Source organism: Rhamphochromis longiceps, linkage group LG15, assembly GCF_057381845.1.
Source record: "Rhamphochromis longiceps isolate RC_006_pf linkage group LG15, R_longiceps_female_GT1.1, whole genome shotgun sequence".
Taxonomy (NCBI): Eukaryota; Metazoa; Chordata; class Actinopteri; order Cichliformes; family Cichlidae; genus Rhamphochromis; species Rhamphochromis longiceps.
Genome location: NC_140571.1, coordinates 17615284 through 17642785, shown reverse-complemented (window position 1 = coordinate 17642785; position 27502 = coordinate 17615284). Strand labels below are relative to the sequence as shown.

Below are 27502 nucleotides of genomic sequence, written 5' to 3'. Positions count from 1 at the left end.
TTTTGTATATGTCTTTGGCAACACAGAGGGACCTAACATATGCATAAGCTATAGAGATTCACCTGCATGCACTCATCCAAAAAAAGCAAACAGGGTATAGTCAGACAGCAAAGACACACCCATAAGTAAAATGCTGCTTGGTTGAAAAGCTGCCTTGAACAGTGCGGCGACATGAGAACTTGCCACAAGCAAGGAGAAAAATCATCTATAACATTACAACAACAAAAAGTGCACAGAGAATGGCTTACAGTTCTCATTTCATTGGATAAAAGTTTGCACATAAAGACTTCTACCTTCATCTTCATTGCAGGAGCTAAGCTAAAGGGCCAACATTGCCAGCTGTTGAATGCCTCCTGAAGAAAACACTGTACAAGACTGCAGTGCTGGTTAAATACTTTGAAGCTTACCAGGGCAGCGTCTGGCTCTTAAATACATGATTACGTTAGCACAACTGGACTTTGCGACAATTTAGTTCTATTACTTCACCACTAAGGGATTCGACTTAAACAGCCATGTTTCCGGGTTAATCCATATTGAAACATTCAAAACATTGAGCCTGAATAATAATTTTGGCCTCAACCGCTTTATTCAGAAGTGATCAAATCAAAAACGTGGAGGAGATAAAGGCCTCTCGGATTACACATGCAGAGTGGTTTCATCATGGAAATCAAGACCTTGAGAGACCAGCTCTACAGGAAGGTAACATCACACGAGAAAAGCCTCACATTAACAAAAGTCACAGTCACTGCTAGACATCTTCCACTGAAGACCATTATAGGAAGATATCAATTAAGAGGTCAAAGTCTACTCAGTGCAGCGGTGAAAAACCATTTCATATTGATTATTTGTAGCTTGTCATGCATTAGTATAAATGCATTAGCTATTGACGTCTCTATCTACACACCCACATGGCACAATACGACCAGGTGGTCACAGAAAGGTAAGGAGGTCAGAATCAATTAATTAGTAGCCAAGTAAACAGCTTTTACATAAGACTTTATCTTTCTGTTGATTTATTACAAGAATAACCTGTGTAGTAAAAATATGTTTCATATATTAACCATACCATTTAACAACTACTACTCTCCATTAAAGAGCATCTTGTTCTTGTTACCTCCATTTCAGACTGAGATTCATATGCAAAGGTCAGCTCTTCAGGACTTCAGAGAAATGAGAGCAATAAGTTTTCCTTAGGGGGGTAGTATTTAGAAAGCTCATTTAAAATGACTCATCGCATAATTTTGTTTTATACATTATTCACTCTGGGGGAAGACTACATCTGAACTAAGCAGTTGTAGCTGATGTTTGCTTCCAGAGAACTGGTTGCACACAGATTGGTTTTTGCTTGAACAACAACCAATTTGACCGGTAACAAATGCAACAGTTGGTTGGCCACAGCTAATGAGCGGGTTGAGCTGACATTAAATGTAAAAATGCATAGCTTCCAAACAACCAGACATGTTTGGAAGCTATGCATCTAATGGAAAGCTTTATATGCCAAATATTATCACCGCCGCTCGTGTGTGGGAGGTGTGAAGCACATCAAGCAATTATCTTTAATTGAAACAGAATCGCACCATTAAATGACTAATTTGCTTTTTACTTTTTGAAACCACACTGGCTTTAAAATAACTAGCTTGATTTGGGGGAGTTAAAGGTTATTTTACAATGTTATTCTGCCACTCTTATATGTCATGTGAGGGCAAAAATCTATAGTCAACCTATAAATCAATATTTTGACAGCTTCAGATGCTGTCCACAGGTAACACGGTTGTCAATACATTAACTTACCGAGAAAGTAGAGAAGTTTTCTCTACAAGGACATGAGAAAGCTTCATACATGCAATACAGCCTTGATCTTTAAGCATTTCCCACAAAAGCTGCAAAGGTCCTACATAGTCAGATCAGCAATTAAACGTCCATGGTTGTTCAGTCAGCTGGATTGGGTTCTTGGGCTTTGTAATATACAGAGTAAACATTAGCAGCAAAGGATAACAATATTCTGGAGTTCAGTTTAAGTTATCTGCAAAGGCTTCCAGCAAGGTGGACTTTTTTTCTTGATTCGTTTACCTCAAGCACAATTAACTTAGTCTCAGTATAAATCACTGGCACACCGTGACTGGGCACAAATATAAAATACACCACAAGCACTGAAAGAATGAACTGTTATCTAATCGTTGCATCGGCTTTTATCCTGTGGCATGAGAATGAGCCCAAAGTTGCTCCAAATGACAACCAAGAACCTTGTGGGAGTTTCAGTGCCGCTGATGCATGAAGTACTGTGTGAACAGGTGCAACAGAAAGACAGTTAGGCGAGTGGGAGGTGCTACATAAGCCCTATACAGGTTACACAAGTCATTTCATCTTGAGGGAGCTCATCTCAAGTACAAAGTAAACATTAAACAAACTAAAGGGAACACACAATATACTTTTAAAAACCTGCTTTTGCTCCCTTTTTAAATTTTCTTTTTCACTTTTTTCCACAAATGTATATGATAATCTTCAAATACTGTAAGAAGCACAATTCATCAGTTATGGCTGATTAATTAGGCTTCTATTAGTCAAGCCTAAAATAACCATTGTCAAGTGTTGGTCCACAGTACCTTGACATAATTCTGGTGTCAAAGTGACCAATTGTCTAGGTGGAAGCCTACAATGTCTCCAATCAACAGATATTAGGCAATCATATATGTGTGCCTCATTACATGAAGAAACTGAGGAATCCATATGCGTGCATTTTCAATATCTGGGATAATCAATAGCAAGGCAGTGAATCAGTGGTTCAGAGGAACATGCATGATATAGACACATTAAAGGGAAAAAGCTTCAGCCCATTCTAGTCACACAGTTTAATCACAGAAGAATCAGCTGCTCAAGCAAGATGCGATTTGTGAAAAAGCTGGACATATGCGCTTTCAGTGAGTGGGTCTGGAGGCTGACTGGGGCAACAGGGTGATGAATAATAGGAAAAAAGGCCTCCATTTTCATAAAAGCATAATTCAGCAATCATTTTCAAAACTAATTCCTTTGTTTTTATTGTGAAAAAGATTCATCTATGCCAGCACGGGAATTTATTATGCACCAAGTGACTTCATTTTTTCCACAACTTGGATAAACATTACTGTATTAACTCTAGAGTTCGTAATGTCCTTTTTCAGTTAGTGTTTAATTAAGCAGCAGGGTTCCAACCAAGTTTCTGCAACTCTTCGTCAAGCCAAAATTTTGTTTTTCGTTTTAATTAGGTCTGAAATATATCATTTCCACTTGCTCGACTAGGACCTATTCGTGCTGCTGAAAACAAATCCGGCAATAACTTACAAATGTTTTTATGTCTGGGATGAAAAGAATTTAGGGATTTAGCCTGGATTACTCGCAAAAAGAATAAAAGGGACTGTTCCCAATAAGTAAACATGGAGGTATCTTTTTAACTGCCGATATCGTCACTAAAACACTGAGCGGTTATACGTCATATCTGACCTAGTATTATTTGTTGACATTGGCAACAGAAACGGTTGCGTGATAAAAGCTATGATGAGAAGATCTGCATCTGTGTCATTTGGTGCATTAAGCTGTTATAACAGTTGCACTGTGATTGTTCCTAGCTCTAAAAAGTCAGAGTGCAACTTCAGAGCCTGTGTACATAGATACTGAAGATAAGGGGCAACTCTTTGTCCCTCCTCCAAACTCTAAATCCAGCTATAGCTGACTTTCTTACAGGTGAGCCGAAGGTTGGTTTCTGTAGGTTTACGGTTGTACTTCAGGACTTCACACAGCACCAGCTTGTTGGGGTCTTTGCGGAATGGATCGCGGAACATGGCTGCGGGGATCAGATACAGCACAAATACAGCACAAATAACATCTAGTACCACAAAGATCCTTGTTGTTCACTAGTATGTTGCTTCAACTTATTACACGCGTGACTGGTGCTGACAACATGCGATACAATTTACATCAATGTGTTTGTTTCATTATGTCAGCAGCAGACACAGAAGTTCTCCCCTTTTAAGTGGGCCCTGCTTACTAATATGAAGAGCTGCTTGGGAATCAATGCAGCAAACAGATATTTCTGCATGGCCTTATCAACAACAGACTAAAAAGGTAGATTTAAGCCACAACCAAAATTTAAGCCAAAAACACTGACCTAAATCTTGTTAAGCAGTTATTGAAAAAAACCCTAGAATCTTTATAACTGCCTGTCTATTTTAAAATGTTCCTGTTACTGAATCAGCATTATTTATGTTTGATTTTGATTGATAAGGAGATGATTCATAGCATACCATGAAATAAGAGAAATGTTATTTAGATCCACATATAATTATTTTCTTAGTCACAATAAATGTAAAAAAGATTTTGTTGAACTTTTACTCAGATTTAATCCATGGCTCGCAGAGGATAGAGTGAGACTCTAAGCAAGTTGACTTTCATCTCAAAAAACAAAACAAAAAAACATTTCCTTGAGAAGGAAACAATGTTTGCACTCTTTACTTTGTAACTACAGCAAGAACCTTATCTGCAAAAGGAAGCTCATTCCAAAAAACCCACAAAACAAACAGAGAAAGCAATTTAAAAATCCTACAAGAGGCGCATGGTCAAAAGGCTTTCAGGACTACCAAACACCATCGTGAAGTGGGACATGTGTAGCTGATTGAGAAGCGAGCCATTTCTCTGTGATGAAGACATACAGGTCTGCCGTTGCAAAGGCAAACATTCAGCTTATGCTGAACTGCTACTGAGACATGTGAGCTCCTCCTCTGGCTCCTCCCCCTATGTTTCATCCTACTACTCCACCTCTTCCACCTCCTCACCTCCTCCTCCCTTGTCTTACATATTGCCTAGTGCTCTGATACAGGAGGCTTCAACCTATGCGGGAATTTTTCCTAGTAGTTGCTCACGGCTGAATCTGCGTGTCAGAGAGGATGACAGCGCAGCCTGCATCCAAGCAGGGTTTTCAGAAGCAGCAAGCAGGAGACTGTTGGGAGGGAAAAAGTCTGTCTGCGCAGCCCTGAGCACTGAAGAAGCTTTACTTAATTCCATTGCCAGTGGAGTTGCTATAACTTTGCAGAAAGTGTGAGGAGCTGAGAAATTACCTTTGATTTTTCAGAAGATTTTCGAGCTCACGAGTTCATCTTCAGTGAAAGAGAAGACTCTTCGAAGAGACCTTCGGCTGATCATTGTTCGTGATAACGAGGAGCTCTTTTTCAGTCATTCTCTGTGAAAAATGTCTGAACAGCATCGAGGCACCTCAGCAGTTTTGTCACATGGACGTTGACGCCAAACAGCTGTTGCATTTACCATCTTTTCTCAGAACGAAGCTGGAATATTGAGGAGCTAGAGCCTACTGCACCGATGATGCTGACCGGTCTGTTTGCATCGAAGTGCTTTGTACTTAGCAACTGATGAGGATGCGAGACAGTGTGATGACCTACCTATATTTGGCAAATGTGTTTTTCACCTCGTTGGAGAGAAGAGCACAGAGGAAAAAAGTCAACGAGAGAGAACAGGAGAGGGGAAGAGAAAGCCAACAAGAGAAAGTGTGAGGCAAACAGTCAAAGGGAAGATCTACAGAGCCAACTCTGCCAAACTGAAGACGAAGTCAAAGAAAAACAACCTATCAAACACTTGGCCACATGCCCGTTTAATGCTGGAGCATTGTGTTCGCTCGGCGCGATACAGGGTGAGTATGTATTCTGTTTGAAGTGGCTATTAGGCAGGAAATTAAAGAGCTCAGAGGAGCAGCTGTCAACTGACCCTACTTACTGTTTACTAAAGACGTATTAGAAATTCTGACATGATAAAATTTTGATTACTGAATAGCAAATGCGGCCTCAGTTACTATATTAAGGAACTGTGGAACATGTTCTGTGGCTCACAGTTGCAGAGCTGTGCAGTACATTTTGTACTGTGTGGATTTAAAACCATCATAAAAACATGGTTTAATTGACCTTAGATACACTTAAATAATTCACAAAGGGTTTGCTGGCATGTTGTGCATTTACTTAATGCAGAAGGTACAAGTAAAGTAATTCAGTTTAAAGTATCATTAAAAGTCATGGGTTTGATAAGCCAGCATCCTGACGCTTGATCTGCTGTTTTATTGGAGGCATAAAAACTTTGGGACTTGGTGGCTTTCAATGTCCTTTAATTTACTTGTTATTTTCTTAATTATTATTACTTTGCTCTTGAAACGCAAACAGAAGCTGTTATACCAAATGTTTTGTCTTGCGCGGCAAAAACATGTAAGACCAAAAAAGCAACAAATTATCACATTTGAGAAGCTAAAACGGTTTTTATTTCTTTGGTTGGAAAAAAAAAATTCTTCTACTCAGAAATAATATTTTCTGAGATTTTTAAAACACAAAGCTCTAATAAAAAGCTACATAAAAAGAGCAATCCAGAGATTTTTCCTCTATAGGAAACTGATTTATTTTTATAGTTTTCTTTAATGAAACACAGCAAATTGTAATGGAGAAAATAATTGAGACTGAAAAAAAAAGCCTTGCTACAATTTTTCAGTCAACTATCAAATCAGTTTTCAAGCAATTATGTCAAACATCTATTAGTAAAAAGCCATCTAAGCCCATCAACTGTGACTTTGTAAAACTGAAATTAATTTTTTTCAACCTTTCATAATCTGGTGAAAATAAAAAGTTAATGTAATGGCACTCAAACAAAGGCACAGGTATTTAAAGACGAAAGTGGGTGGGCTGATCAGTGGGATGATCTCAGTGAAGTGTCTATGATCCACCCGCAGCTTTATTTAACCTCACACCATAACCCCACTGGCGTCATCTTAATGAGCAGTTCCAGGGAAACAAACCAAGCACCTGTAATGCTTTGTTTCCTATTTGTGCTAACCAGACAGTACATAATTGGCCTCATTCCTCTTCTTTGACGCCAGTCTCTTCCAGCGTACATGGCAAATCTAGTATCTATAACAACACCGGAACATACATATTAATGGAATGATTGGGACTATTAATCTCAGTTAGGAAATCATCCTTGTGTGTGTCAATCTGGTTAGCCGAATCACAGAAGCTCTAATGTGATTTCCTTTTGTTTCATTATGATTGAGCTTTGATAGAGGCCCATTAGCAGCCTTGGTAAACTACGGCTGCGGGGGAGCAGGATTGATCCTTGTGTTAATGTGTACAGATAGATGACAGTGTGAGGATGTAAATAACTGGGCAGTAATTTCCCAGTCATACAGGCGCATGGACTCACATGTACAGAATAAGGGAACTGCATCATTGGTTCATTTCTCCTAGCAACAGAATAATCAACCTCCAACGATGTGAGGACTAAAACTGACTCTGTAAAGCTAAAAAAAAAAAAAAAAAAAAAAAAAAAGAAGAGGAAAAAAAGAAAAGAATTCTTGAGAATTGAAAGCAACTTAGTAGATTAAAATTCAACAAATGCATCTGTTGTTCACCTTATTCATGACCGAGGTGATGAAAACCTTTCTGCACAAAAGAAGCTTTAGAATGAACTGCTCGCAAAATATCTCAAGTATCAAAAGCACCAAGGTTTCATCCTTGAAAAGTTACCTCACTCTGGAATCTGCAGTCATGAAAAGGGTCTGTTGTCTCCTGACGCATTGGAAGCACTGGATGTTATAGAAGGTGTAATCAGAGTCTTTCAAAACACATGAATGCTAAAAGCACTTGGGATGTTTGGACAAGCAGGAGGGCTACATAATAGCCATTTGTCAGGCCACAAACAACAGAAATCAGCTCGACCTTCAATTCAAATCAAACAGTCTGTTTACATAATTTCCCTGTTGGGCTCCATTTTTCATAATCACACCAAGTAGAGGTTTTAATAGAGCTTTTGCAAACACAAAGTCAGGCACTGTATCTCCCAACAGCTCAATTATATATGTTTAAACAGACTGGCAAAGGAAATTCACCAAATGTCTACAGGTCTTTATCAGGGCTGCGCTAAATTTTCCAGTTGGATTTTGGGCGTGTGCTTGAATTTGTCCAGCATGCATATATCCATGCTGAGAGATGAATCACTGCAGCAGCAAATGCATCTGGACACATAAAAAGTCCAAATGAAATCTAAACAGCCTGAAGTGATACAAATAGAGACTATATCAAGAGCAAGGAAAGCTCTGAATCTCTGAATGTAAAGAAACGCACTGGTGCATATATGTGATATAGATACCATATTTCATTATCAGGAAATAATGATAATAATAATTATTATTATTATTATTATTCTGTTCTTATTAGCTAAATACATCAGATGAACAAAAACACAATAACTAAGCCAAAATATATAAGCAAGTACACCCTTACTTCTTCCATAGTAATTAAGAGGGTAAACAGCAGCTAAAAACCCAAGAGCTACAATCTGAGTACAATTAGAAAAAGACCAAAAAAAGTATAGCTTGTCTGGAAGTGCAGCCAGAAGCAAACGAAAATGGAAGCACAGCATAGTCTGCATCTGAACAAACCACAAGACTTATAGAACAATGTCCTTTGGACAGACAAGACCAAGGTGGAGATGTCTGGCCACAGTGCACAATCCAACATTTGGCAAAAAACAAAGCACAAACTCCTCATAACAACTGTGAAGCATGGTGGTGGAGGGATAATGATATGGGCTTGTCTTGCACCCTGGGCGCTTTGCATTGAGTGGACCATGAACCTTTCTGTATTATCAAAGTATTCTCTAACCAAATGTGATTGGATGCAAGACAGTGTGATTGGCCAATCTGACCAACAACTAAAGCTTGACCTATATTGGGCTGTGCAACAGGATAACTGTCCTGAGCAAACCATCAAATCTCCATCAGAAAAAGAATCAAAGAGATCCAATGGTCCAGTCAACATCAACCAAACCCAATATCCCCAGACCTGTTGTTGTTCAATAAACGTAATATTAAACTTACTAAGGTTGGACTTAAATTATTTTAGACCCAAGTAAGGGTCGGATTAATTTGATGATGATGGATAAACCTTGAAAGAGGGTGCACTTTCTATTTTAACATTACATAATACCAACTTTTCAGTTGATCAAGGAATCCTTGTTTTAGATTAAAAAAAACAAAAAACACACTTCCACTCATTAAGATTCAAGAGCAACTACATGAAAACTTCCCTCAAATGGTTTTGAAACATTCCATTATGTAACACTGTAGGTTCTGACAGCCGTGCCTCAGTGAGAATTATAATTATAAAACTGGCCTCTAACCTGTCCAACTGTTGACTCATTTTAAGAAGACGCTCACTGCATATCTCCATCTGGCAGCGATGTCAAGAAAAAGTAGCTGCCAAAATTAAAAGGGTAATTTTATCTTTTCCGAGTCATTTCTTTGTCCCAGTAGTGGTGTTAAAGGTGCTGACAAAACTATTTACACTACTCAGGACAGGAAGAGGAGCTAATGACAGTGATTTATTTTTTTCCACGCAGCCTTCCTTCCGCCTACATTCATTTCTCGGCTGTTTTGCTTGACGAACAACACTCCCTTTCTTCGGTTCAGTAAAGTGGTGATTTATTTTTGTGATTTACAGCAGCCCGACTTACAGTGATAAGTTATACATCACATAGAGGCACAACTTGTTATATTTTCAGCTTTCTATGTCAACACAGACGGCAAATTCAACTAAAGTGCAGATACTCAAGAATCGTTTGCAGGCAATGACTGCCTAAAGTCTGGAATCCACGAACATAAAAAAAGCAGATTTCCTCCTTGACGATATTTTGCGAGGCCTTTACAACCGCTTCTTTGTGGATCTCTCTGTCTTTCATTTTGACTTCACATACATTTCAGTATATTTTAGTTAACTGTTCTTCTGTACAAGTGCTATTTTGCAGGATTTGACCAAATCTGACCAAAAGAATATGTGACTATACTTTAAAATTCATCAGCGTTTTTTTATTGGAACCTTTATTATCTCTTGTGATTTCTTGATCTTGTGATCTTTTGTGGATTTCTAAAATAACCTTCTTTTTCTTAGAACATACCAAGCTCTTTATTTTCCAATTCCTACTGTTCCCGCCATCTGCCTGATGGTTTAGTTTGGTTTTTGGAGCTTAGGACTCGCCAGTTTCTTTCAAGAGTTACAAACTTTCAGATTTAAAAAACAATAACAACAAAAAAAAGGTCAAAATTATACTCTATGGAATAAGGTATAGAGACAACTCTGAGAGTCAACGGCGTGAACACACAAAATCTGGGTAGGAGAATTTTTTAATGAATCATATAAACACAAGATTTGACAGAAAGTACATCAAGTACTGGAAATTGCCCCATTATTAATGCCAAAACATCAAACTATTCTACATGGATATATTATGGACGGCAAAGTTTTTCTGTGAGCAGAACAATTTGTGTTTTAGTCACATTATTGCTACAAATAAATGTATCCATAATAACAATTGCATGGAGAACAGAAGCCTCAGCATGTCTTCACTCAACAGTACACACACACAAAGCGCTCTGCAACATCACATTTCATGTATTTTGCTACATATTTTGCAGTTATATAACATATTGGAATGTCTGTCAAAGTACCCTTATTAACATGACTCAGACAGATCTGAAACATGCTTGAAAAATGTCTGAATAATACATTGTGTTGTACAAGAAGCCTGGAATTTGCAGAAACTGTCTGTTGTCAGTTGGTGACTGTGAGTCAGACTCTTCCCCTGACCTCTGAAAAATACCTGCAATCTCACACAGCCTGTAGAAAAAAAAAACAGTACAAGCACTCATGCACAGCGAGTAGTACTAGTAGGTTTATTAATTCAGTGAATTAGTGTTTTGTGATCGTCTACAGCAGGTCAGCTGTTAGAAGTCCCAATCTGGATAAATCCTCTGCCCCACCTCAGCTGTCAGATTTATCCAGTAAACAGCTGACGCAGCAACAAAGGCTTCACATACTTTCCATCAATTTATGATGGAAGATGATGCTCTGATATCAAAACATATTAATTCTCCTTCATTTATTCTGCCTCTCCCTGCTCTGAACTGTCATGCTGTTTCTTGAGTGAAACACACCAGTAACTTATTCATCTGATCCCCTCGTTTGTGACCCACTCGTGTGCACCGCTTTCAGAAATTCGTGCTGGTCGTAATTAACTGACTGTTTCGGTTTGTGCTAATAGATTTCTCCGAGAGCTTTCCACTTTTGCTTTTTTCTGATCAGGGCCTCACACTGATTTGCTCAAATATGTTTTGGCACTTGAAACAACTAGGGATCGAACCAGCATCCCCACACTCTCTGGACAACCTGCTGTACCTCCACAGTCATTTACAACAACAAAATCTTGCTGTTTTCTCCAATAAATGTCAGGAATATCAGGAAAAACAATCCACACCCACTCATATATTTAAACTGTTTTGTTTTGGGTTGCCAAATGTACTCAGCTCCTATAGAGGAGATCACAATATTATTTGCTCTCATCATGTAGAGTATAATGTACTTGATGAGAAAACAAAACATCTACTTGATTAAAATGTTGTTTAAAAAAAAAGAATCAGCTCACGTCTAACGCCTCCATCACACTGTAGGTAAAGCTCTGCTCTCGACCCGTCTGCCCTGGGATTTCGAATCTCGTAAGAATTGCAAGGTGCATAACAAAAGGTTGAGAAACACTGCTGCAGGCCATTTCTCTCTTGAAATACATAGAAGTACTTCCGACCTGTACATTCTGTCAAATCTTGTTAATAAAGCAAACAAAATACCTCAACACCCTTACAAGATAAATAAATAAAGTCCACAATAAGTATTTTGTGAAAAGCAAAGCGGAAACAGGTGGTTTTTATAGTGAATTCCTGTTTTCATGGCTACCTTAATTGGCCAGAAAAACTACTCTTAAAAGCATCGCCGCCCACGTACAATTAAGTATCCTCTAAAGAGCGGCAGCCTCTTGCTGTATGCCATGACTAATCTGGCAATGTGGGCAAAACACAGAGACGAGAGATCGGAGTCAAACAACTCACAAGAGCACCTTTGGCATTTACACTACAAGAGAAGGAGAGAGAGCGACACGGCGCTGCAACACTCCAACTTTCTAATGGCGTGAGGAAAAAAACCCCCACAATCCTACAAAAACAGTTCACTGCTGAAAACACTCACCCGAAGTTAAAAATGGCCTCATGACTTTCCCCAAAAGCATCAGCCTGCACAGTTCAATCAGTGTGAATGCCTGGATACTCAACTGAAAAACATAACTGACAGAAGACATGCTACTTGGAATAATGTGCCATACTCGGCGAGCTCTTGATTAGTAACATGTGCGATGGAATTCGGCTAATTAGAGCTTGGAACCAAAAATAAATGAGGATGACTGATGAGGTTTGTCAAACATGAGTTTCTGATCATCATTGAATTTGTGAATTTTCAAGCCAGAAATTGCAATAACTAGTCTTCAGCCCAGAATGTTGTTAAAACCAGTTAAAGCAGCACCATTTCATTTTGTTGCCAACTGTGGCAACACAATGCTGAAGTAAAACACTGGAATTCACAAAACAGCTGCCAATTTATAAATCCAGCATGCTGAGGAACAAATTAAGATTTATCTTAAGTGATGTTTCTTACCATCTGATAAATGGGAGTCCAGTATTTACAGGCCTCCTATATTTGTAGCTGTAAGAAAGAGACAGACCATACAGCTAAAGCTACAACAGTTACCCAAAGACTTCATTTTTATAAGCTACACCTGTCATAATAGAGATCATTTTAAGCCTATAAATATTGGTAAGTGCAGCTTTAGCACCATGTAAGACAATAAAGTCATTTACATGACATAAAAAAGGGGAAATGTAATCATCTGCATGACTGCTTAGCTTTCATTAGTTAAACCAAGTGCAATGTGTTGGTGTGACCCTACTTTGAATAATGGCATCTTAATGACCATATCACATCCTACTGCTCCAAAAGTTTAAATGATCTAATGTTTGATGACTTTTTTTAGACTTCCACAGCAAAACAGTAATTTATCCAGTCAAGTACTCTGCCACCTGCAGCAGTGTGTTATGCAACGTACTCAGTCAAGCTGACAAGAGACTGGAAGTAGAAGGAAAGCAAAGTGCAGGGAGATTTGTACTTTAGCATTCCTGCCAGAAATGTGTAAGAGGAAGGAAGCTAAGCAAAGTCAAATTCAGAATAACCTTTATTATCCCTTATTGAGGACAAAAGAAGAAGTGTCAGGCCTAAAAGCCTGTCTACAGAAGATGAACAGAATCTAAAAGTCATGTTCTTTAGAAAGAAGAAAAAAAATCCAGCAAAGACCTGACACCAGACCTGAAAGATGTTCATCCATTTACTGTTCATCGAAGCCTCATAAGAAATTCTCTCGGTGGAAAAGTGGCTGTCAAAAAGCCGTTCTTCAGGATGGGAGGCAGGGGGAAAGGCTGACATATGTCAAATGACACAAGAACTAGACTGAAAATCAGTGGCAACCTGTCTGACGGAGTGATGAATCCAAATTTGATATTTTTAGTTTAATATGTCGATTAGGAGGTCAAAAGAGAGTTACAACAATGAGTGTTTCCTGTAAAAAACAGATGTTTTGGAGACTGTGTCATGGTTTACCTAGTGATGTTGGGGATCCAATCTAATGTTACTGAAAATACAGTCAGATTTTAATCTACCATGCAATACCATCTGGAAAGCATCTGATTGACAGTGGCTTCATTTTTCAGTATGACGGTGATCACAAACAGTCATGCACTGGCCTCCCAGAGCCCAGACCTCGACATTAATAAAGCACCGAGGGATCTTGATAGAACAGAACAAGAGGCAGCCAGCATTCAAAGAAGAGCTTTAAATGTCCTTCAAGAAGCCTGAAGAACTAATCCCGAAGACTACTTAAAGAAATGACAAAAAAGCTTGCCTAAGAGAGTTCAGGCTGTGCTGAAGAATAAAAGTGGTCATATCAAATACTGACTTTGAAACTCAGAGTTATACTGCATTTCCATTTATATCTGCAGAAGTTTCATAAAATCGCTAAATCACTAAGTCCTAACAAAGAAGAACAAGAAAATAACACCCTTGATTCTTCTGTATTAGACTCTGCGCTGATTTTCAGGCAGTCTTGGATAAATCAGCAAAGTATTCTTTAGAAGAATACTGCCATATAAAAACAACCTAGATATATACTGGTCACATAATACATACTCCATGTAGAGATGTGGTTAAAGCTGTGAAAGAGTTCACTGAAGTGGAAAAGAGGCACTGAGTCATAGCTAACCATAGAATTTAACACCACTACAACAGTGTCAAATGTTAGCAGGATGTATGATTGATTCTTTAAATGCATGGAGTAATCATGTTTCGTCTCTTACATTCAGAGCGCCTAGAAAGAGGTTTGCATCCACAACATGAAATCCAGTTTTTGTAGCAGGCTTGAAACAGAGGCAATCCCTGAAATATGTATTAGTATATATTTCTGGTAGTGTTTCCAACGACACATCACAGATCAACCAGCATTACTGAAAAGTAGACGATTACAGATACGCCTCTTCAACTTGTTTCATGTCGTTTTCAATTTCATCAGCGTCTAAAATTGACGGACATAACTTGAAGAAAAAAAGAACAACCCAAGCCAAATTCTTTCTTGAACCAGTAGTCCAGACTGTGACGAGGGTGAATCAGCTCAGTTAATCAGTACCCATGGCATATCTGACGGAAGCAGAAAAAACATGACAGTAACTGTAAAAAGAAAACTTTTTTTTTAAACTTCAAACTGCCAAATCACCAGGGAGGGATTTGTCACCGCAGAAAGCCTAACGCAAATAAAGCTCAAGAAAAGGAGATGAAGATGTGCCATGAAAACCAGAATGTTGGCAGACGTTTCAGGTCATGATTACTGATTTCAATGCCATCAGCCTGGGAATAGTCAGGATGTTTACAAGGCAAGACAAGCTGCTCACTGAAACTCAAAAAAAATTACTGAGCTATGGTAACCTGCTTGTACCTCAAGCTCATGATGCTGCCAAATCTACACCAGTCACAGTTAATTAATTACCAGAAAGCCAGCAGGAATTCAAAACAAGTATGAACTATTTTGTGATTTATGTTCAGGAGCTGGGAAAATGAAAAAAAAAATGTTCCTAAAATATTTCTAGACTGTTTTTAGATGTTTGCATATACTCAGCATGTCATGCTAATTCGGGCATTGTAATGATATCTTTGAAATGTTCTTTTTCCAAGGTGCAATGTGCAACATATATCTTTAATGACAACAACAACAAATTGGGTTCAAACATTTGAATTTATTTTGAATTTTCTCTAATACACAAGGGCTTACAAGTACAGTGGGGCAAAAAAGTATTTAGTCAGCCACCCATTGTGCAAGTTCCCCCACCTAAAATGATGACAGAGGTCAGTAATTTGCACCAGAGGTACACTTCAACTGTGAGAGACAGAATGTGAAAAAAAAAATCCATGAATTCACATGGTAGGATTTGTAAAGAATTTATTCGTAAATCAGGGTGGAAAATAAGTATTTGGTCAATAACAAAAATACAACTCAATACTTTGTAACATAACCTTTGTTGGCAATAACAGAGGTCAAACGTTTACTATAGGTCTTTACCAGGTTTGCACACACAGTAGCTGGTATTTTGGCCCATTCCTCCATGCAGATCTTCTCGAGAGCAGTGATGTTTTGGGGCTGTCGCCGAGCAACACGGACTTTCAACTCCCGCCACAGATTTTCTATGGGGTTGAGGTCTGGAGACTGGTGTTAAGAAAAAACATCTTATTTCAAATCTCACTGTGTATCATTTACATGCCCTGTCATTATTTCATCATTATTTCATTAGTCTGCATCACTGATCATCAGTTTATCATCAATATTATCATTGATCACTTAGTAGATCTGCTATTCCAGAATAAAACACATTCTAGATATAATACTATACTCTGTCATGCAAATAGCACCAGAGGAGCTGGAGGTCCAGGTGCTCCACAGCGAGTCAGATAAGGACAGTGGACTTTTGTTGGCCTGAACCCACAATTGCACAACATATCACACACTTGTTTGTCTCTAAAGTAGCAGCTGATGTCTATATAAGGAGAACTTTTTGGGTGTAGGGAACTGTGATCATTTCCAGTAAGATCTAACTGTGACGTCATCAGGGTTATATAAGAATGGGGAGCGGTCTGCTCGACGAAGTCCACTTTCCCGCACTGTACTGTGCGTTTTAATAAAATAATTTGTGTTGACCCACTATGGACTCTCAGTCGTATGTCTCTTCCTCAAATTCGAACCACAACACTGGCTAGGCCACTCCAGGACTTTCAAATGCTTCTTACGGAGCCACTCCTTTGTTGCCCGGGCGGTGTGTTTTGGATCATTGTCATGTTGGAAGACCCAGCCTCGTTTCATCTTCAAAGTTCTCACTGATGGAAGGAGGTTTTGGCTCAAAATCTCACGATACATGGCCCCATTCATTCTGTCCTTAACACGGATCAGTCGTCCTGTCCCCTTGGCAGAAAAACAGCCCCATAGCATGATGTTTCCACCCCCATGCTTCACAGTAGGTATGGTGTTCTTGGGATGCAACTCAGTATTCTTCTTCCTCCAAACACGACGAGTTGAGTTTATACCAAAAAGTTCTACTTTGGTTTCATCTGACCACATGACATTCTCCCAATCCTCTGCTGTATCATCCATGTGCTCTCTGGCAAACTTCAGACGGGCCTGGACATGCACTGGCTTCAGCAGCGGAACACGTCTGGCACTGCGGGATTTGATTCCCTGCCGTTGTAGTGTGTTACTGATGGTGACCTTTGTTACTTTGGTCCCAGCTCTCTGCAGGTCATTCACCAGGTCCCCCCGTGTGGTTCTGGGATCTTTGCTCACCGTTCTCATGATCATTTTGACCCCACGGGATGAGATCTTGCGTGGAGCCCCAGATCGAGGGAGATTATCAGTGGTCTTGTATGTCTTCCATTTTCTGATGATTGCTCCCACAGTTGATTTTTTCACACCAAGCTGCTTGCCTATTGTAGATTCACTCTTCCCAGTCTGGTGCAGGTCTACAATACTTTTCCTGGTGTCCTTCGAAAGCTCTTTGGTCTTGGCCATGGCGGAGTTTGGAGTCTGACTGTTTGCGGCTGTGGACAGGTGTCTTTTATACAGATGATGAGTTCAAACAGGTGCCATTCATACAGGTAACGAGTGGGGGACAGAAAAGCTTCTTACAGAAGACGTTACAGGTCTGTGAGAGCCAGAGATTTTCCTTGTTTGAGGTGACCAAATACTTATTTTCCACCCTAATTTACGAATAAATTCTTTACAAATCCTACCATGTGAATTCATGGATTTTTTTTTCACATTCTGTCTCTCACAGTTGAAGTGTACCTCTGGTGCAAATTACTGACCTCTGTCATCATTTTAAGTGGGGGAACTTGCACAATTGGTGGCTGACTAAATACTTTTTTGCCCCACTGTATATGAACTGAGAGGTCAACACCCTCTCGGTCCATGGTAGAGTTCCTTTAAACTGGTCGTCTTCCTGGCAGGAACCGGGCTTTTAAGCACAGCTCAAAGATTTTCAATACAATTGAGATCAGGGTTTTGGGAAGGCCATTCCAGAAGCTTAATGTTGGCCCACGTTATTCCTTCCAAAACCAGTTATGATGTGTGTTTGGGATCATTGTTCTACTGAAACAACCAACTCTGTGCTATCTGACATGAGACTGAAGAATTTCAAGGCAATCCTTTTTCTTCATTATTCCATGCACTTTGTGCAATGTACCAGTACCACTGGCAGCAAAGCAACCTCAGAGCATGATGATATCGCCACCATGCTTACAGCTGGTACAGTGCCCTTAGGTTTAAAACAGGGGTGGGGAACTCCATGCCTCATGTCTCACCCTGGGTCAACACACATGAATCAAATGATTAGTTCATTACCAGGTCTCTGGAGAACTTCAAGACATGTTGAGGAGGTCATTTAGCCATTTAAATCAGCTGTGTTGGACCAAGGACACATCTAAAACCTGCAGGACACCTGCACTTGAGGCCTGGAGTTCCCAACCCTTGTTTTAAAAGGTTGCCCTTTAATCCTTCAAAAATACCTTTTGTCCTTGTAGCCAAATCATTTCACTGTGGTGTTCCTGCAGTTTCCATTTCATGGCAGGCTTGAGTGTTTGTGGTTTCTGGTTTGTTCTTAAACCAATTTCCTCTCCTTTGAGGGTGACTGTCTGAGACTTCTTCTAGACCAGGGGTCTCAAACTCGCACCCCGGGGCCACTTGCAGCCCACATCACCCCTACTTGCGGCCGTATATTGACCTGAAGAAATATAATGCAATTTGGCCCTTGAAGTTACTTTTTTTGTTAGCGAGGAATTGTTTGTTGTTGAGTGCAATGTTAAAATAATTTCTTTAAAAAGCAAAAAATGATTTAATATGAAGTAGGGCTGCACAATTAATCGTTAGAAAATCGCAATCTCAATTCATACTTATGTGCGATCTCATTTCCAAATGACAACGATTTTAAAAAATTTTTTAAAAAAGAAGACGACGATTGTACCGCATTTTGATCCGGGACGTAATCTGCATGAAAACAAGCGCTCACTCTTCCTGCTCAACAAATGACAAGGGCGGAGCCTTATACCACGTGATACAGAAGCTGGCTGCTAAAATTAGCAGGGAAAAAACAACGGAGAGCACGTCAGGGATGACGAGAAAGTGACAGGAGAAAATCCGTCCCGGTCAACCACCCAAACACCAATAACGGGAACCTTATACAGCGCTTCCCTATACCCGTCGAACTCCCGCAGGCACAAAGAAATTACGGAGGCTATTACTTATCACCTGACCAAAGATATGACTCCCGTCAACACTGTGCAAAACGAGGGATTTAGGAAAATGATGAACACCCTAGACAAACGCTACACAGTGCCATCCCGCAACTATTTTTCTATTGTTGCACTACCTGCTCTATACACGCAGCGTCGAGCAACGGTGGAGATGGTACAACATTTTGCGGCAACGACAAAATGTGAGACATTTGTTGTTTTTATGTTTATTTATTGTTTTTATGTTCAGTCTCAACTGTTACGAAGTTGATGTGCAGTTAATAAGTGCAATAAATATTTATAATGGAAAAGAAAATCGTGAGAGAATCGTGATCTCAATTCTAAGCAAAAAAAAATCGTGATTCTCATTTTATGCAAAATCGTGCAGCCCTAATATGAAGGCAATATGAGCAGAGAGTGCAAACATGTTCAGGGATTGCATATTAGTTCAGTCACAGAGTTTGTGTAAAGAGAACAATTTTCAATAGCAGTCAAAAACTAATATGTCTGCATTTTTATTTTGTTAAATACGAACAAAATTATAGCAGAAGTGCTGCCACTTGTACACGTGTGCCACGTACATACAACTGGTTAGAAAAAGGCTCCAAGAGATCTTCCCAAAATGTGTAAATCTATGGTCCTCTTTCTTAGATTTTCAATGAGTTCTTTGGACTTTCCTATTGCTCTTATTGGTCAGTCCAGCAAGTGCTGTCAAACAAATCCTTTATTTGCTGGCAAAGAGAAACTATCACTTATACTCAGTCCTGATAACTAAAGTTAACAGGCCTTGTCAAGTTAGAAGACATTGTACTACCTTCATGCAATACTAACTGAAAGATATGAGTGAATGCATATATTTGAGCCTGTATGCCTTCTGAATTCACTAAAACTATATGCTGTGCAATCATTCCAAGAACAGTTTAAAGAAATCATTAAAATCCCAAAATTGTCATGACATCCATGCCCATGATGAGTCTTAAACTTCTGACCACAACTATAAACAATCTTGAATATTAAGCTAAACGTGACAGCTCGACACTGGGGCTGAGAATCAGGGAAATATCTGAAAAAACTTGAGATCTGCTCTTATTAAACTGAACTTCCCTAACTATGATCCTTGGGGGAAAGAAACAACAACAGAATCAGAGACTGTAGAGAGCCCAGGGGCCCCGACACTGACCACTGAGGCTGAAATTAGCAAACAAGACAAACAAGGATCCTCCATGCAGCTATCTGACAGCAATGTCCATACAGAGCAATTAAAGTCCCTAAGGACAGCAGCAAACATTTCTAGCTAATTAGGAAACGGAGGCAACTTTGGAAAACTACAACTTGACTCAGTGGAGTATTTGCACTAAGTCTACAACACACACGAAAGGTCAACACTCTTTAGAAAAACTGAGTCAACATTTATTTGTGCCAAGTGAAGCGTGATGGTGAAGCATCAAATAAAAACGTAAAAAACTGACTGATTGTTAATCACTTAAGCTTCTAGAACAAAGTCAAAGGTAAAACCCATCCCTCCTGTTGTGGGCTGTATGAGCTTTGCAGGTGTGGCTAGTAAAACAAACATCCTCCTCCAACATCTTGTGGTCACATCTTACCTGCTGAGGCCAGCAAAACATGAAAGTCTGTTCCTCTCTGAGTAGGCGTGTCATCATCCGGCTCTGGCCTCTCCGGCTCCTTGTACCGGTCCCAGTTTGACTCCAGCTTCCTCCTGGAGAACACCTGTGTGCTATCATCGTCCTCCTGATAACTGTCCCCTTCATCTTGGTCCTGAAGGAGAACATTGCAGGGTATACAATGACCAATATGACACTCAAGAAAATCAGAAAGCAGAATCAGACAAGAAATCTTAAGAATAGCTAGATAAAATAAATCTGTCAGCTAAGAGACTCAAGTTGAGCGTCCTCTGATCCAAATTCTTATACGCAACAGAAGAACATCTTAATCTGAAACATACTTTTATCCACCTGTTCATTTTAACCAATTTAAATGGAGTATTGGTGAGCTGGGTTAAAGAAAATGATTAACTTAGGACAGAAATAAACAATACTCTGAAAATTTCTTGCATCCATCTTGCTACAACATTTTTATATGTAGCACATCCATCGGCCACTTCATTGGGTACACCTATTCAACCTGTTCAAGGCAAATGTAAAAATAATAGAGCAAAGAATGTCAAACTGTATAGCAGCCTCCCACCAGCAAACTGATGGCTGCATCCAGTAGAATAACAAACTGTCTCACAAACCCAAAATCATCTCAAAGAATTAAAGCAGTTCTGAATTAAATCTAACCCAGTTCCAGAATACGTAACAAAAAAAAGAAAACAAAAACACCTAAAAAAGTGATTTTATATTGCAGTGGGATTTGGGGACCATTCCTTTGTAAACCAAAAAAAAAAATTATAATAATTAGGAGAAAAAAAGATTTTGAGCTGGAAAAAATTTTGGCAACTATTTCTATAATTACCATTTCAAGAACAAATGCCAACTTCATTCAAACTCTGGCACTTTGAGGATTTTCTGAGTTTCTATTTCTAGTCAAAGTAATTTAAATATCTGTTTATTTTTAAGATGTCACCTGTGCTTTAGGAAAATAACACAACTAAACTATTAATTTAGGAAGTAAGCAACAATAAATTAATACTGAAAGTACTCTTTTATTAGCAAACTGCAGGAGGACTGCCTAAACACACAGATCCCAAACATGTTTGCAAATTCCTGACAAATGTGCATAGAAACATCCATTTCAATTGAATTTCTCTGCAAGTATTTTTTTTCCTCCAGTACCAGAAGAGACTTTTCAGAGTCTGTTATGGGTTTATTGGCTAGGGAATGTATGTAAAGCACAATATTTAGATTTTAAATCCTGGTTTCTGTGAATAATTTTGGTGTTATAGATCACAATGCAAAAACAAAAAACAAAAACAAAAAAACAGTCTGGAAAGAAGTCTAATTGTTCTAACTTTTAAAAAGTCTAAACTGCATACCTTTAGTACTGTCACTATGATTTTCCTGCAACAGAAATAATAATTCATTTTGTGCTTCACAAATTGAAAGACAATTTTTTTAAAGTGTTCATTAGCACATAGCTCTTATTTATAATTGGTAGCTAAGCGTCATAATTGGGTGAAGGTATAAACAAAGAATAAACATCACTGCCAAAACTGAACTCATTAAGTTTGCCTGAGTAACGCATTTATCCCCGCTATCTCACACATCTGCAAAAAAAATCTTTTCATAATACTGCCATGGAAAAACCGTGCTTTCTTCTGAACAAGATCATCAAAGAGCTATGGATGCACCAAAAAAACAGAGAAAATGATTGCAATCAAGAGCTCCAACGAACCAAGGGAGATTTTGATGACTGTAATCACAGAGCCCCTATTGTTTCTCTTCTACTGCTGTAGGTACCACAGCAGGGGCATTAACTGTCTGAACATCCCAGTGGAAAAACAACTGCAGCCTCTAGGGTCATATCGACAGGCAGATTGTAAAGTGACAAAGTTAAATTGCTGTGGGAAAAATTTCAAGAGCTTGATCAAAATGTTGACACATGTAAAAGGGCTCAGTGTAGCTCTATACAGTGCATGCTGGTAGGATTTATTAGATGACGATAGCACGAACAACAAATAATAAGCATGGATGGATTTAGCTTATATTTGCACACTTCTCATGTCAGCTAATGCATATTGACTCGAAACTTACTGTGAGTTTGCACATTATTTCAATACATAGCTATATTTCAAAGTTTGCACCAGCTGCTGGGATTGTTTTGCTCAGACTAACTATAACACTGCCTAACTATCACCCTGAAATGAGTTTTAGTTAGGCCGAATTGAAGAAGTAATCCCATGTAGCTTTGCAATAGCATCTGTGAATGTGTGCGTCAGCGCAGTGACGTAAACTACAGGATTCAAAAATATTTTTCAACAAAGTTTAGGACTAACGTAAGGGGACTCGGATTCCCTGCTCTCTCTCACCCGCTGATGGAATTCAGCAGCATGGGCGCCTCCTCCACGTCCACGGCCGCGATGATGTTCTCGTTTACCCCGCCCGCGGTGGTGGCCTCCTCTCCCTCGGCGTTCACCACCAAAACTGTTGCCGTCGTTTCCACCGCGGCCACCTCTTCTCCCACTGCCTCTGGTTACTCTACCTTCCATTACTGTCAACAGTGGCCGGACAGCTGAGCGTGTGACGCCTCACAGTTGAAATGGGTGTTACACCCAATGATATCCCACGGCAAAATTGTTTTGATTTGATAGTTCCGGGCCTCAATTTGGCTAAATGAATATCTATCAGTACCATATAAAAATAATTAACTTTTCACGTTTGAATGTTTTATATATTCTTAATGAAGAAACTCTATGTCAACTAGAACTTATAAGCAAATAAATACTGCATATATTATTATATTATATGTATTATAATATATAGTATTATTATTATTATTAATGACATATAGAATTTTATAATACATTACATGCACACACACATATATAATGATGAACCTAATGTTTTATTCTACCGTATAAATATTATACTTAGATTACAATAAATCTGTTACGCTTTTTACGAACTACGTATACAAGTTAAAAATCTAAGTAAGCTACCGTCACTCTGATCAAAAGTGAATTGTGCTAACTCATTAAAAACATCTCTGTGTGTAATTATATCTCATTGCTGTTCTCTTTTCATTGCAGGTAACTGCTGAATCCGCATGAGGCTACAAAGAGATATTTTCCAACAGTAACACAGCTCTGTAACAAACCGTAATGGATGCTTCAAACAGTACTTTTGGCAACACTTCACAAGTCTCCGCTGCTCCTCACAGCCTTTGGGAGGCTATAACCATCGCCACGGTGTCGGCCATTGTCAGCCTGATAACAATAGTTGGTAATGTGCTAGTTATGCTGTCCTTTAAAGTAAACAGTCAACTTAAAACTGTAAACAACTACTACCTACTGAGTCTGGCGTTTGCAGACCTCATCATAGGAGTTTTATCCATGAACCTGTATACCACATATATACTAATGGGTTACTGGTCCCTGGGGAACCTTGCATGTGACCTCTGGCTAGCAGTAGATTATGTAGCCAGCAATGCTTCAGTTATGAACTTACTTGTTATCAGTTTTGACAGATACTTCTCCATTACAAGGCCACTGACATACAGGGCAAAGAGGACTCCAAAGAGGGCTGCCATTATGATTGGTCTGGCATGGTTGGTGTCATTTGTCCTTTGGGCTCCACCCATTCTGTGCTGGCAGTACTTTGTAGGAGAGAGAAAAGTGCAAATGGACCAGTGCCAAATCCAGTTTTTAACAGAGCCCGTCATCACATTTGGGACAGCCATTGCTGCGTTCTACATCCCAGTCTCTATTATGACCATTCTTTACTGCAGGATTTACAAAGAGACGCAAAAACGGACAAAAGATCTAGCAGAGCTGCAAGGGCTCACAAAGGAACATGTTCCAGAGGGGGCTAAACCACAGAAAACTCTTATTCGTTCATGTTTTCATTTCACCCGAGAGCCAAGAGATCAGAGTCAGGCCTCCTGGTCCTCATCTAATCAAAGTAATGCCACAAAAACTACCACGAGGTCAGATGAGGCATGGGCGAAAGCAGACCAGATCACGTCTTTTAATAGCTACACGTCCTCAGAAGAAGAGGAACAACACGTTTCAGTAGAAACCCCACAAGGATCCTTCAAAGAGCCAGGAAGTGGAGAAACTAATAAAAATGGACAGGTGACTGATTATGCAGAAGATGAGTATTTTTCCACACCTCAAAAAAAGAGCAGCAAAAAGTGTATCTCATATAGGTTTAAACTTGGCTCAAAGGGTAAAAACAGAAATCCTATGAGCGCAACATCATGCCCCCTTGAAGCAGAGCTGCCCACCAAAAATGCCTCCCCCTCCTCATCCTCCACCACCTCCAAACCCATGGACACTGCCCTGAAGAACCAGATTACTAAGAGAAAGAGGATGGTGCTGGTGAAGGAGAAAAAAGCAGCCCAGACTCTTAGCGCCATCCTCCTGGCTTTCATCCTGACATGGACGCCATACAACATCATGGTGCTTATCTCTACTTTCTGTGTCGAATGCATCCCGACATCTCTGTGGCACCTGGGCTACTGGCTGTGCTACGTCAACAGCACCATCAACCCAATGTGCTACGCTCTTTGCAACAAGACCTTCCAGAAGACGTTCCGCATGCTTCTGCTGTGTCAGTGGAGGAAGAGGAGGAGAGGTGAGGATAAGCTATACTGGGGTGGACAAAACCCAAATGTCAACAATAAAATGACTTAATGTGTCCCTGCAATATTACACCAGACTTACTTTTGTCCACTTTGTTGGATTTTCTTGACATATACAGTAGTCAGTGGTCTTCTTCAGCATGAAGTGCCACATGTGATTTTTGTGTTAAAATATCTGCTGGTTCAAAATGAGCTGAGCCTGATGAAGCGCCTAAACGTCTGCTGTTATAAGAAAGAAAGGTGTCTGCACATTCTCACATAATTAAAGGTTAACAAACAGGTTCAGATGTTTTCTAGTCGGTCTTGAAGCGATATACCACTGCTTCTACACATTAAAGTCTGATTACAGACCTACAGATTGCATGGCCGCTGAGGGAGCTGCGTGAAGTAGGGCTGTCCGTGATGTTTAAAAAATGAAATATCAACATTGTGCTAATAATGCATGTATGATAATCATAAATAATTGTGTATTTGTTCTTTTTGTATGCTTTTGTATAGTTATATGGATTTAGACTCTATTGCCACCTGAATGCATTTGTGAGGTTAATTAATGTAAAAAAGACACAATAAACAAAGTTACTGATTAATTTGAATGATAGAATTATTGCTATTTTTAATAGATATCGTGATAATAGCAATATTGTGAATCTTTGTTTTTTGGTCACGATAATCATGCAGAAACGTGATATCATGACAGCCCTAGTATGAAGTCTGATAAACTGCCTTGTGCTACATCATATCACTTGAGTCAGTGTCCGTTTTAGATGTCTAAGGGGTGTTGAGTTTAGAAACAAGTGATCTTATCAAACTTCTGTAGGCTAATGGCTGTGTGACATGGACAAAACTGTTTTTGGTTAAGTTGTATGGTGGGTAATACAGGCACTAGTTGTTGTTTTTTTGTTGTTGTTGTTTTTGTTACAAGAATAGGAAAGTCAGCAATGAGATATATCTCTCTTTCAACTCCTGTCATTAATAGTTCAAAACGAGTTAATGGCGCACACATTTAAATATTTGTAATATACTTACACTCCCATATCCTTCCTCTCCATATGGGCAATACTGCTATCCCTTTGCAACTGAGATCTAAATGTACTCAGACACTAAAATATATGGTACATAACATATATTATGACTAAACAGTCAACACTTTTATTGCAAGAAAAAAGTGACATTTACATAAGGCAAAAAAAAAAAAAAAAAAAGCAGAAGAAACAAAAAGTACAGAAGGAAATAAATCCGGTGTAAAGGTTGTTATGGCTTTATGTAACGGGTGTCAGACACTTTGTCTTCTATCAAGTCTTTCTGACCTACATCAATAAGGTGAGGCGCTGTTATGCGTGTTTATTAATCCCTTTGTCCAGTCTGATTTTGTGGCAGTGTGTAAACTGCTTGCTCAACTCATACTAACTTTATCATAATAATAATAATGGATTGCATTTATATAGCGCTTTTCGAGACCCACAGTTATTAAAAAGAATTAAGAAATGTTAACTAGAAGATGTTCGTAACACAGACAATCTCAAAACCTGCTCTTGGTACGCTGCACTGATATCTCTTGTACACATTTTTTTTTTTTTTTAATTTGTCTTGTTTTCTGTTTTCAGTACCTGTGGACAGGCAGGAAATCATTAATGAATTGCAAAATGTGTCTTTTTTTCTGACAATGTAAGAATGAAAAACAAAATTGGGTCAATATTTATTTTTAAATGAATTTTTATCCTTTGAGACTGTTAAACACTATAAAAGTCTGATGTCTGTAGTTCCCCCAATATCGAGTCGCTCATTTAACTACAAAACCTGCTTTTACTTTACATTTTTAAGGAATTTGTAAAAAGTGATGTCAGGTATTCAGTTACACTGTTAAACACCATACTGATTATATTTTTAGGCTAAGGACTTTTAAATTGTTCACAGCTGCCCTAGCTTCATTTGAAGACATAATTCCAAACCCAGCTATATTGTCCTTTATCATCTGTTTACATAGCAGCTTCTAGTACTGGACTTCTAACCTGTTTTCTATTTGCATCTATATTGTGATCCTCTGTGACCTGCTTATTACATGTTTATATAGTAAACAGAGAGTAAAGCGCTTAGTTCTGCCAACATCACCAGGATTACAATCATTTTCAATATAGCTAATTTACAAGATAATAAATAAGCTGTGTTTATAATTTACACATGAACTGTAACTTCTGCAAGGGGACACCTGCAAAATAAATAAAATAAAATTCCTCCCTCCCTTGAGATTGTGGAGCAATGGTAACCATCTCCAAAATGGGTTATTTTGTGTTGAAAAGACTGCAACTTTAAAACGTCCAGTAAAGATGGTAACTCTTCCTCTAGTTGAACTTCCAACTCCAGGAATGTCGACTGTCATTCTGTTTTAAAGTCTTGTATTGTCATTTAAACAGTGAATTATTATTATTTTTTAACATTATGTATTTGTTTGCATTTGGGGACATTTGCAGAAGTAC

General features: G+C 38.9%; 2 protein-coding genes across 2 annotated transcripts in view; one reads left to right on the top strand and one right to left on the bottom strand.

Moving 5' to 3' along the window:
* The window catches only part of aven (apoptosis, caspase activation inhibitor), a 44585-nt gene extending 21580 nt beyond the window's left edge, over positions 1-23005 (bottom strand). Inside the window, exons 1-2 of the mRNA XM_085383110.1 lie at positions 22756-23005; positions 20372-20543 (exon numbers count right to left, since the gene is read on the bottom strand). Coding sequence (XP_085239236.1) covers positions 20372-20543; positions 22756-22935 — 352 coding nt within the window. The 5' untranslated portion in view covers positions 22936-23005. The remainder of the gene's footprint in view (positions 1-20371; positions 20544-22755) is intronic.
* chrm5b (cholinergic receptor, muscarinic 5b) lies at positions 4849-26256 on the top strand. The gene is made up of 2 exons (XM_085383108.1): positions 4849-5674; positions 23476-26256. The coding sequence occupies exon 2, from the start codon at positions 23548-23550 to the stop codon at positions 25078-25080; it is 1533 nt and encodes a 510-aa protein (XP_085239234.1). The 5' UTR covers positions 4849-5674; positions 23476-23547; the 3' UTR covers positions 25081-26256.
* Positions 26257-27502: the final 1246 nt, after the last annotated feature.

What these genes read in the sequence shown, in the direction of transcription:
- chrm5b (XM_085383108.1), top strand. Translation starts at nt 23,548, where the DNA reads ATGGATGCTTCAAACAGTACTTTTGGCAACACTTCACAAGTCTCCGCT.